This window comes from Ictalurus punctatus, chromosome 16 (genome assembly GCF_001660625.3).
Source record: "Ictalurus punctatus breed USDA103 chromosome 16, Coco_2.0, whole genome shotgun sequence".
NCBI lineage: Eukaryota > Metazoa > Chordata > Actinopteri > Siluriformes > Ictaluridae > Ictalurus > Ictalurus punctatus.
This window is the reverse complement of record NC_030431.2, coordinates 12,175,583-12,188,759: the sequence shown is the minus strand read 5'-3', so window position 1 is coordinate 12,188,759 and position 13,177 is coordinate 12,175,583. Positions and strand designations below refer to the sequence as shown.

Here is a 13,177-nt window from a genome sequence, read left to right as displayed (position 1 = left end):
GTCACTTGACATTGCTCACCTCAGTTAATTCAACCATGTGATTAATGAAGCAAATCACATCCAATTGTGAAAGGAATGAATTCTGAAAAGAGAATGCGAGAAAAACTAACTGAAAACTATGCTAAACACATGCAATATAAACTATTATTCTGAGTTAAGTGTCCTATTCATGTAGCCCTTCTCCTGTCTGCTGTTTTGTTCAAGGACTTACATTTTTCCACTGCAACAGGATACAGGAGATGGAACAAACTATGCAACACGAAGTGAGGTGGAACACTGTGAAAAATTCAGGGTTTGCTAATTATACAATCCAGTAATCATGATTTATAGTATATCAGTCAGTATATGATAGAAGATGAATAGCATACATTAAGATTTGTTTGGATGTTATAATTTGCATCAGTTGTTTTTTTTCTTTGCTTTTCACCATGTTTTTTAATAAATGGGATAACATTGCTATTTCTTCAGCTTTTCATATATGAACATAATCTCTTGGAATAAAAAAAATACATAATAACATTATGTAATACATACAATAATACATTGCAGTGCTCCTGTGGAACTGTAATTTCTCTGAAAAATAATTAGCATTTGTTGCCAATGGACTGACATCTCACCCAGGGCATATTACTGGCCTGTCTCTAGTGCTAACTGGATAGGCTATGACTGTGACACTGAACAAAAAGATGAATGAATCAATCAATCAATTAATGAATGAATCAATGGTTAGCATTTGTGGGAAGAGCAATTCAAATGCTCGTGTTACAAATGCAACCATGACCATGACGACTACATTCACATGCGTGTGTTCACTCACACACACACACACACACACACACACACACACACACACACACACACACACACACACAAACACACACACACACGCACACACACACACACACACACACACACACACACACACACACACATACTGCAAATGACTTGATGAACTACTCACTCAGAGGTCAAGTAATGCTTAGTCAGAGGCAAACACACACACGCACACGCACACACACACAGCATCTTTGATTAACTCCAGATGTGCAGGTGTGGCTGTAAATGTGGAGGCCTATTAAAACCCCAACAGCACAAAGAATCAGCAAAGTGGAATTTCTTTATTACTATAAACACTAAACAGGCATATGTTATCACACATTAGTGACATCTTGTGCATTATTTCCATGTTATGAGCCCAGTCATAGCTCAAGAAAAGATTATGGATTAGATTTACATCCTATAAAATAACATCTAGCATTAATGAGACTATTCTTGATTCATGTCTGGCAAAAAGTTTTTAGTAAAATAAATACAGGGATTTGTAGTAGTGAATCATTTAATAGCTACTTTAAAGGAATAATAAAGTCTCTCTATCCACTGCGTGTGTCCATAGTGCATGTGTGATTTCATGGGACATTAATTTCCACCCGGTTTTCTGTATTGAGAAAAAAAGAGAAAACAATGGAGATTCACTTATAATAGACTTTTGAGGGCAGTTGCTGAACTCTGTGAATAAAGGTTTCTATTCCAGAAGAATATAATGCAAATCAAAACAACATTAAAAATCTTAGTAAAAGAAAAATATAAGAGAAAGTCTTCCGAAAACTGTTTCATTTTACTGTTAATATGTAAATATTTTGCTGTTTACTGAGTATATTTTTTCTCAGTGTTACAACAGTGGAGCAACACAGTAAAAAGGAACTATGGTTTTTTACATTTTCAGTAACGTCTTTGATGGTACCTATGAACAGTCAGACCCATATAATGCATAGCCACTTATTCTTATCTCTGAAAACATAGGTCCATCACCAGAAGAACACATTCAACATGTTCTGTAAATGCTTTGTACTGGGCAGGGTTGCAGAGGATCCAGATCATGTCCCAGAAACACTGCAGTGTGAATACACCCTGGATGGAATGCCAGTCTATCGCAGGGACTTTTACGAGCAATTACGAGTAGCCAATCTGCCTACTAACATGTTTTTGGTAGGTGGGAGGAAACGGGAGAACCCAAAAGAAACCCACAAGGACACAGGGAGAATATGTGAAACTCCCATCAGTTGTGAAGTGGCAACATGCAACAGAATACATCAGCATGTTCTATAAAATAAGTTTTTCACATTATTAACTGTACACACAGTTGCTCATAGACTTCAATTATAAATGAGATTAACTGGTTTATGTTTTTTTTGTACAAGAATGAATTTCTCGAATTCTTTCTGTTGAAAAACATAGAATACGTTTATCATCCAACATGTAATATATAAGGCTTGCCTTGTGCAATTATTAGCCCTGGAATGCATTGTTTGTGTGGTGAGGTTCAGGTTTCGTCACACAAGGACCTAGTTTAACTGGTATGAGGAAACCGTGTCTGAGTTTCAGTGGAGGAATGAATTAATAGGCCAACAGCTTCTTAAGAATTCTAATTATGTGTAATCAATTGGACTTACCAGACTCTCTGAGGAGTTTGAGCTCCAGACAAGATTCGAGCCAGACAAAACATCATTACATTAGTGAAACTCTTTCGCCCTCACAGCGAGCATTACGTAGCAGCCTTACAGCATGACTGAAAGAACATCAAATGATTTCCTTTCAGAATGAGACGATTTCCTGTGAAAACAGAGTCTGGAGTTCATACAGCTCTCTTGAGACATTTTGAAGATTGGAGGATATCGAAATAAGTTTCTGATGAGTCAGTTCCATCTGCAGTTTCAGAATTGTAAGAGAAATAAAGTTTTGTGGCGATAGATAACAAAGTCAATATAGCATGAACCATATTAGGCAATGGTTTTGACGCAATAAACCCATGATCACAGTTCCATCAAAGTGGAAATAATCCTCCCTAGTTGGCGGAGGGCTTAAAAAAACCACAATTTCAATTTACTAATCTACAAAGAGTAATACAGAATAACTACCACCACATTTTAAGATGGAACAGTGTGAATCTAAATAGATGCAACGCAGTGTTCAGCCTTTCTTTCTGTGATTAGTCAATGTACAAGTGGTTGGGATACAAGACATAATTGTCTGTTAATTGTTTCACTCACAAATATGTGATTTAAAATCCATTTGCCATTGCGAAAGACCAGAGAATGTTCTTAGTGCTGCTGAACATGTCATGTACTAACATTTTCTAACTGAATGTGGGTCAGGTTCTGCTTGAAACTGGATCAAACCCAGAAGTCTTTGCAAATTGCTGGGGAAAAAAACAGGGTAGCCAAGCAAATCTCAGCTTCACACTAAAGAAAAAAAAATTGATTGACAGTAGTTTAATGTCAGCTCTACATACACTGACTGTCCAGTTTATTAGAAAAACCTGTACCCCTACACATTCATGTAATTATCCAATCAGCCAACCATGTGGCAGCAGCACAATACATGACATCATGCAGATACAGGGCAAGAGCGTGAGTTGAATGTTCATATCAAACATCAGAAACAGAAAAATATGAAAATGGGATTTTAAAACACAAGTTACAGAGAGTTACTGAGTTTACAGAGAATCGTGCAAAAACAAAAAACATCCAGTGAGCAGTGGTTCTGCAGGTGACAACTGCAAGGAAGTGGTAGCTCAGAGGTTAAGACGTTGGACTTCTGATTGGTAAGTTGTGAGTTCAAATCCCAGCACTGACAAGCTGCCACTGTTGGGCCTCAACTGCTTAAGTGTATAAATGAGATCATTGCAAATCACTCTGGATACGGGTGTCTGCCAAATTCTATAATGTAATGTGAGAGATGGGAGGAGAATGGCCAGACTGGTTAGAGCTGATCATGGAAACTGGATAGTGGAAAAACATTACCTGGTCTTATTCCAGTCTTCAACTGTCAAGTTTAGGTGAGCCTGTGTCCACTGTAGCCTCAGATTCCAGGATAGGAACCACTTAAGTCTTCTGCTGCTGTAGCCCATCCACTTCAAGGTTCAACTTTGCACTTTTTGATATGAGATGCTTTTCTGCTCACCACAGTTGTAAAGAGTGGATATCTGAGTTCCTGTAGATTTCCTCTCAGCTTGAACAAGTCTGACTATGCTCCTCTGATCTTTCATTAACAAGGCACTTCCACCCACAGAACTGCCACTCACTGTATATTTTTTTTGTTTTGGTACCATTCTGTGTAAACACTAGAGACTTTTGTGTATGAAAATCACAGGAGATCAGCAGTTGCTGAAATACTCAAAGCTCTTTTCAGGCACCAACAACCATGCCACGGTCAAAGTGTGCAGGTATACAGGTATTCCCAATAAACTGTACAGTTTAGAGTTTATACACTGTAGAGTGTATGTATCAGTAATCAGTTAAACATTATACCTGGATTTTCAATATGATACATGTCCTTATTAGGGACAAAATAATCATTATCATCCCTGCATTTAGAAATTGGCTGCCTATTATGGGCAGTGCTTGTGTTGTCATTCAAAAATAAGCAGCTACTTTCCAAGCTGTCTTATCTTAGATACATTTAAAGTTGGCACTGAATGTGTACTTGTTGGAGACGTGAATCCAAAGATTTTTTTTGGGGAAAAAAAGAGTTTTAAAAACATAGTAGACAATACTTTCACAAATTTACATTAGTATTAGCACTTTTTAGTTAAAATGCTACCTAGCAACTGTACATACCAATAAACATGTATTGTTTTACTTTAATATTGTATTTATTTTTTTTCTTAAAATGGCCATAGTTTTCATAGAAATAACAAAATTTAGTCACACATCTAGTCAGCATTCATCTTGAAATTGGTGAGAAGCAGTTGACTAAGCGATGAAAAAGCAGAGTTCAGCAACAGGTGGGTGAAAAAGTTCTATGTAGAAAAGTATTCATTTATTATTAAGTTTGTGGAGCCTCTTCTGTGTTTACTCTCTTCAGCAGACTTGCCAACATGCCTCTCTCCCACTTGCAGTAAAGGTGCCTCATCTTTTATTCACAAGATTGGACCTCAGAAAGGGATTTATTCCAGTGTTATATGTTCCAGCTGTAACTGTACTATCTTTACTGTCTTCTGAGTGGAAACGCATAAATATGATCTGCTCTGTGTATCTGCTGAACACTGCAAATGCGCCTAAGCTGTGCTCTAAATCAGATGAAAGATGCCTAAAGTCCAGATTGATCTCAGGTTTTGTTTTTAAAAGGCACTCTGGGTTTGTTTTTCCTGAGCTGATACCAGATCAGCAGGGTTTCCAAATGAGTGTGCAGACATGATTGAGAAGGAAAAGGAAAAGGGTGTCACCCTAAAGAGACCCTGGTCCATAAATCCTGGCCTGAAGATTGTAAAATTCCAGAGAGCTAACCAGAGACACATGTCCAGTGTTTCCCCCTAATAGACTGATCTCAGTCAGAGGCCCAAGTACCTTGAGCTCTCTCACCTTTTGATCAGTTTCCTGTTAATTACCTTATATTAATTACGTAGTTCAATACCGCCATATTCTTCAATATTCTGTAACATCTCAGCATTTCCCATGTCCACAGAAACAAAATAAAGACCTCGGGATGATTAATATATGTAGGAGTCAACCAAATCTTCTAGTCACTAAAAATGTTAATTTGCTCCAAATGCCAGGTCTCATTCTGGTCATGTGAACTTGTTTCATGTTTTAGGTCACTTTCGAGTGAAAGCTCTAACTCTTTAATACATGGCCATATTAGTCTTTCTGGGAGGATGGAGCTTAACATAACAGTCTAGAATCAAAACAAGACCCGTGCAGGAAATCCTCAATCATCTGATTAACTTGTTTACATGTCCCAACATGTTTCCACAAGATACTGGTTTGATTTGGTTTGATTTTCAGGATTATTTAGGAGAAAAAAAACTCGGTCACACAAAAAAAATGCAGCTTGAACCAAAGACCGTTTTCACAAACTAGTGCTTGAGAACGTGATCCCACCACTATGCACACTATATGAACTCACAGGACCAGTTTTGCAAGCAGACATTCAACCTGTCCTGAAAGTACATAGCTTTTGGGAGGAAAAACTACGTTTTACACCAGAATCCTAAATTCAGTTACAGATTAATCCTTGACTTAGTTAATGATGATGATTCTTAGTTCAAAGTCGACACCTGTGTACACAGAGACCTCTGATTTCCTGACAATTAAGCAGTGAAGTACTAGTTTAAGCTTGTGTATGGGTTTTCCCCTGCACCTGATGCTTCACTCTAACATGACAAGGTAACTGAAACTGAAAGCGTAACTTCAACCAGCTGATTGTCTCTGACTTGTATTATGTCAGAACCACAAGACACAGCACCCTTTCAAAGTATTCAAAATGTTTCCTCTAGCTGTTCCTCCAGTTCGAGCTAATCTGGGAAAACCAGATCCATTTGAAATGTGAATTGAATGATGGGGAATCCCAATGTCTAAACCTGATAGACATATCTGAAGCTGCTAGCCTCTATGCCTTGGGTAAAAATAAACAAACAAAGAAAGTGTTCTTTTTTTAAAACACTTGTTTTTCATAAATACACAAAAAGGACATCATATTGAGTCAGATGATGCGACACAAAGAAGGAAGACAAACAGGAAGCTTGAGGGAGAAGAAAAAAAAAAGCTGAAGTCTATTCAAAAACCTTCAAAATGTAGAGTGTTTATTACACTAAAGGTTATCTTTAGATTGAGGTGTCTACATGCAACATTAGAAACACATTGTGTGGTGTTCCAAGGAAAGGACAGACATAGAAAAGCAGTTAATTGTTATGACTGACACTATAATTATACCCAAAGGTGGACACTGTGGCTCCCGGCAGCACTCGAGAAAACACGCTCGGAAAGTCCCAACTCCTGTGCAAAACATGGAAATTAATGGAAATATGGGACTAAGGAATTAGAGTGACAGAGAAACAGAAAATGAGTTGCAGTGGGAGAGCAACTGTGTGCAAATAAGAGTCTAAAAGGGGCTTTTAGTGACGCGCTCTAAATTTCCACAAAGGCCAGTTGCCGCCTCTGCTTTACACAGCTCATGGACCATAAATAATGGCAGTAATCTTTGAAAGCTTCCCTACATGTAACCATTACAAACGCTGGAATCCACCAAGAAGCCCATCCTGATAACACGTAATCCCTCACACACCTCCAGCCCAGCGCTGCCATTAGAGAACACAATGCTATCAGCTGATTAAGAGGGAAATTTGTACTTTCCACATTCAAATATGAGACAGGTGCTCCTAACCTGTCGCTCAAGTACGGATATTCAACAAGCGTTATTATGATGATAACGACAACATTTACCTGTTGAAATAAAGTGATTAAAGAGACAAACTCCAATAAAGAATTAAGGATAAAATAAGACCACAGAAAAGGTTTTGGTGAGAATCATGAATTGAAGTTTACTCTATTAAAATGATAAATTGCACATTTGAAGACAGCAAAGCATGAGTGAATGGGGGTAGTTTTTGCTTTAGGAACTTGGCAAAAAATGTCAATTTACAAGTGCAACATGACAATAAGAATCTTCCACAACTACCTGTGTAAGCATTGTAACATTATTTACACTAAGCGCACACGCCCCATAAAGACAAAAACGGCATGAAATTGAAACAATTCAAAATTCTAGTCTTAACAACTGAACAGAAACAGTTCTAAACCAAGAGCTCATACGCTTTAAATCTACAGTATCATAACCAGCACACATACACAAAATGAGAAGGTAGGGTGAGCCGATAAACACTCTTCCACCCTGCCTGCCTTGGAGATCCTGTTATAATAATACAGGGTATTAAGAAAACAAAACCAAAATATCCCGAACCTCTCCATTCAGAAAGTAGGAAATAGGAATCTCAGTTCAGGGTGGAATGCTGTCCTGTAATGGAAAAAAAATGTTGAGAAGAAATAGTTGTGAACAATAACTAATTGTTGTCCAACCTTAAGATACTGAACGGTTCTTTTAAGGAAGATTTCTTAAAATAAATTCCCTTCAGTAAATGTCCTACAATGCCACCAGTCAAGGCAGATTCGCTCTTACTCCTGCACAGCAGAGTTCATGGTGTTGTGAATGCTGGCATGTTTAACAAGAGCCTTTGTTTATTGTGATTGGTCAGCACAGGTCTCCATGGGGCTAGGCGCTGCACCCTCATCATTACTGCTATCCACTTCCTGGTCCAGAGTGGCCTCATCGTCTAGCCGCTGGCTGGTGTAGTCTGTGATCTCCAGAAAGCCGCTTGGCTCCACCACAACGTTTGACTGGCTCGAGTCAGGCATGATGGAGTACTGAGGAATCACCTACAAGAGACAGGGAGAGAAAGAGAGAGTAAGGGTTTATTTGCAAAACAATACAACAGTGGTCTCATTATGCACGCTTTCCCATGTATGATATAAAGGGTAAAAACTCATTAAATCACAATGGAAAATAATAAGTAATAGAAATAATGTTTTGTACAAGACTGTGACCACATACATGATCAGTCATAACATTAAAACCACCCGCCTAATATTATGTAGGTCCCCCTTGGGCCACCAAACCAGCTCTGACCTGTTGAGCCATGGACTCCACAAGAACTCTGAAAGTGTGCTGTGGTATCTGGCACCAAGGCGTTAGCAGCAGATCCTTTAAATCCTGTAAGTTGTGAGGTGGGCCTCCATGGATCGGACTTGTTTGTCCAGCACATCCCACAGATGCTCGATCAAATTGAGATCTGGGGAATTTGTGGGCCAAATCAAGATCTAGAATTCTCCATCATGTTCCTCAAACCATTCCTGAACAATTTTTGCAGTGTGGCAGGGTGCATTATCCTGCTGAAAGAGTCCACTGCAATTAGGGAATACAGTTGCCATGAAGCAGTGTACTTGGTCTTCAACAGTGTTTAGGTAGAAAATGTGCTGACAATTTGTGCTACAGTAGCTCTTCTGTGGGATCAAACCAGATGGGCTATCCTTCATTCCCCACGCGCATCAATAAGCATTGGATGCCCATGTCCCTGTCTCTGGTTCACCAATTGTCCTTCCTTGGACCACTTTTGGTAGGTAATAACCACAGCATACCAGGAACACCCCACAAGATCTGCCGTTTTGGTGATCTTTCAGCACATCAACTTTGAGAACTTTGCGTAATATATCCCACCCCTTGACAGGTGCCAATAGGATTAACGAGATAATCAATGGTATTCACTTCACCGGTCAGTGTTTTTAACGTCCTGGCTGACCTGACTGGTAGCAATAATGGCCATGAGATCAAGTAAATGTTTATTTATTTATTTATTAGGTATGCACACATCTGCTAATCAGGACTAAAACTCAGGTCATGGTTTTAGTGTTTTTTTTCTTTCAATAATGCATTCCATTACTAAATTCCAACAGTCTATGTTCCTGTACAAAAAATAAAGACAAACACCAACAGGAACAAGGAAGGGAACCATGTTCGGGGAAAAGAAGTAGTCACAATGGCCCTGGGAAGATGGCACAAAAGAGATCTGCTCCCCTACTAATGTCAGTCTGCTCTTAGGTACTTCCAGTAGCGTGTGAGCAGGGGTGTAGGGCCGTAGGAGATCAGAGAGACAAGATGGGGCGAGGCCATGTTATGCTTTTGTAAGTGAGAAGTAGGAGCTTGTATATGATACTCTGTGAAACAGGTAGCTTTTGTAGTACAAGTATAATGAGTGCTGAGTGTTTGGTATGACTAAGGACTTTAGCAGCTGAATTATGAATGGGTTGGAGTCTGTTTAGGTAATTACAGTAATCTACTGTAGAATGAAGTTATAAGTAAGGGTTGAAGCCGTGCAGAGTCGATAAAAAGTGACTTTTGTTAGCAACATATTATGGGGCTCATCTGGAACTGCGTTGTCAAAAATTACACCGAGATTACAAATATTTGTAGAAGGTTTACATCTCTATAAACTGAAACATCCCTATAAACGGAAAATTCTGGAATTTCTGTCACACTGCAGCTCTCACTGCCACACTAGGTAATGCCAGTATTTTGCGAATTCAGAGGAACAGAATTCAGCTGTTTCCAAACACTTTTACATGGAACTGACATTAGGCAACGTTACCATCTTGCAAGATCATTAAAAAGATGATGCACTTCCTTTCCATCATTGTCAAGCAAAAGGTCGACTGATGTCAATCTAAAGATATCACGAACATGCGACTCTTGTGGTTGACGGGTAAGAAAGCTGTATCTGGTGACTTCATGTAGAACATTACATGCAAAATGTGAATGGATTTAATTCGTCCCCGAGTATAAGGCTGTTGTTGTTTTTTTTAAACTTTTGTAAAGTATATATAGAAAAACTGCATTGTATGTAGTTATTACCCCAATTAATTACTTTTTTTGAACCAGTGTGAAAATATTTAGCTTATTATCCTTAAGGGTATTTCTCTGTTTTTCGATTTTGGATGAATATGTGCTCATTGTGAGAGTGTCAGCTTTCTGACACAAACGTGAACTCTCCAAAGCATACTGAGTTTTAAACTGTTAAATACTGTATCTATTTTTTTTTTTAAATTTAAAGAAAACAATTGTTTTGTCCTGTTACTTTTTTTTTAAATAAAAATAAAAGTGAACAAAAGTGAAGTGTTTTGCCATTAACTATCATTGTGCAACAATTAATCGCTACCAAACAAACACAACTCAATACAGATGTAGTTAGTGCACCACTCTGATATATTGGTTATATGGTGAATGGTCAGCACTTACATAGCGCCTTTTTTATTTATTTATTTATTTTTTTAAATAAAGTTAGTGGTTCTACGCAGTGCTTTATAAGTTTACTGGTTCTCCTTCACACACTCACACACCAATGGTAGCAGAGCTGCCATGCTGCCTATATATAGTATAGTATAGAAGTAATAATAGTATATCAGTTTTGATATAGCACCAGGCAATAGTCTTTTGTCATGGTAAAAGCTTTACTATGTCTGTTACACACCTAGCTAGAAAACATCATTCGATAAAGAGCATGTACCCCAGACAGTGGATTATTTTACGTTATTAAGTAGTAAGGCAATGTTATGTCATGTATTGGCGTTATTATGATCACCCTTCCTTTTGCATTGCAGATTGTCTTCATCAATACTTTAACTTTAAAAGCTTATCCTACTATAAAACCTGTTTTTGAATTTAAATTAAAATTTGCCTATTTTTGGTTGAAAGAATTGAAACCCTCAGTAAATACAACAATTACAACAGGGCTATACGAGTTATATAATTATAAATAGACTGTCACACAGAAAAGCAAGTGGCTGTTCACCTGTATAATGTCCGATTCTTTGCTCTTCTGGATGCGTCCAAAGGTGGCATGTGTGTGCGAGTGTGTGTGTTTGGAGCTGCTGATGAGCGGAGACGTAGAGGCAGCTTTGCTGAAGGTACTGCAGTCACTGGATGAGTCCACCACCACGGCCTCTGTGCCTGGTTCGATCTCCGCCTCCATCATGGAGATCTTCAGGATGTCAGAGACGTTGGGCTTCTCCGAGCTGGACTCGGCCTGCAGCTTCACTGCAGCTTCACCGCTGCTGCTGGACACGGGAGGAGCCCCAAAAGTGATTTTAGTGACTGCTGCTCCTTGTGTTATGATTGGCTGCTGCACCTGTCACAGAAAGTGAAAGAAAAGAGAGAAATAAAACCCTCAATATTCAAATGGTAAGCCAAATCATCTCTGTGTATGTGTTTCATGTGTGCTAGGTTTGTGTGATTTCTTTTTATTCCAGATGTTTCCAGATTGTTCCAACCTGGCTGCTGCTGCTGCTACTGGATGCTTTATCTGAGGCCACGGGATGGTGGGCCTGCAGTGGTGGGGGCTGGGAGAGCTGTGTGTGTGTTTTTGGTCGGTTATGTGAGCTTGGTGCCTGCTGTAGTCGGGGCAGCTGTGGAGTATGGACAGCTTTAGTGGGGGGAGTGTGCTGGGCTCCAGATCCAGAGGGAGCCGAAAGAGAGGGAGCAGGAGAGGCGGAGGGTTTATCTGCCCGTGTAGTCGCTGCTGGAGCTGGAGGTCTGGCACTGGGACTGATTTTGGAGGCCTCAGTCTGGCAGAGAGTTGACTTGGTAGGTGTGGATATGGAAAGTACCAGGGGCTTGTTAATGGTGTGTGTGGGGATGCGGTGCTGCTGTAGAGGGGGAGGAGGAGGGGGTGGGGCTGGGGCCGGGGCAGAGGGATTTACTGATCTGTAGAACAGTCCAGTTTGAGGGTCCAATGTGTCACCTTCCAATTCTCCCTCCTCCACTACGGCCTGCTCCTCCAGGGGCTTGCCAGCACCTGCCTGCAATGTGCGCACAAACACACACACACACACACACACACTAGTCTCTCTTTCACTAGCAAAACAGTCACAATCTTTAAGGCTGTGTTTCTATAGCAACGCAAATTACATCTGCTTGCTATAGTAATGATGCAGGCAGGTGTACACCGAGTATTTAAATGCAGGCAAAAATGTGAGATTTTGCTGTGGGTCAGGTTTTACATCAAGCCTTCATCAACATAGTTGACATGTAATTTTAGTACGGAAACATGCTATTTGGAACGCAACTCATGTTTTCTTCACACATTTCTGAAGTTAAAAGTCAAAGTGTTCAACTGAGTAGAATGCCCACATAAATTACTATGCTTTATACAATTTTATACCATGGTCCTTCAGATTACTCGATTCTGATTGGCTGGAATGTGTGCGTTAAAACCGTGTGTATATACATATATATATATATACACACACACAAACACCACAGGTAGTTCCGGTCACTGTTCTAAATTAATGCACTGCCTATAAACCAGTGGTTCTTAACTTTTTCAGCGTGAGGCCCCCCTTGTGTAGCGTGCATCCCTTTATGGCCCCCCAGAGTCATCAAATTTTTTCCACACAAGGCTCTTCTCTATTAACTTTCTCAGCGAAGAGACTAGGTCCTCGATCAAAAAAACGTATCCATTTTAAATAATCTTAGGTTTTATCAGTGTGTGGCTAACAGTAACAGGTAAAATTATTATTATTATTTTTTAAATGTTACAGAATTTCTATGCCCCCCCGCCCCCCAAACTCGGTATACTTACAGAGATGACCACACAATACATTTTTTTTTCAAATGACCATGGCTGTGAAGGCTACACCTTTTACAGGGAGACCTCTGAAGGGTCCCCTTTGTAGGGGTAGAGTAACGGCCATTTTGAAGACGTCCACAGTTTACAGCAATTTAATTTACCGCTTACAGTTCACGGAGTAAGATTTTATCATTTACAGTTACTGGCTATCAACATAAACAGTGA

The 13,177-nt window shown here is 39.4% G+C and overlaps 1 protein-coding gene across 2 annotated transcripts in view; it reads right to left on the bottom strand.

Annotated features, from left to right (window-relative positions):
- Positions 1-7,292: 7,292 nt before the first annotated feature.
- The window catches only part of emsy (EMSY transcriptional repressor, BRCA2 interacting), a 24,424-nt gene continuing 18,539 nt past the window's right edge, over positions 7,293-13,177 (bottom strand). For both annotated transcript variants that reach the window (XM_017489793.2, XM_017489795.3), the window contains 3 exons: positions 11,655-12,182; positions 11,177-11,512; positions 7,293-8,210 (listed from right to left, as the gene is read on the bottom strand). In XM_017489793.2, coding sequence (XP_017345282.1) covers positions 8,013-8,210; positions 11,177-11,512; positions 11,655-12,182 — 1,062 coding nt within the window. In that variant the 3' untranslated portion in view covers positions 7,293-8,012. The remainder of the gene's footprint in view (positions 8,211-11,176; positions 11,513-11,654; positions 12,183-13,177) is intronic.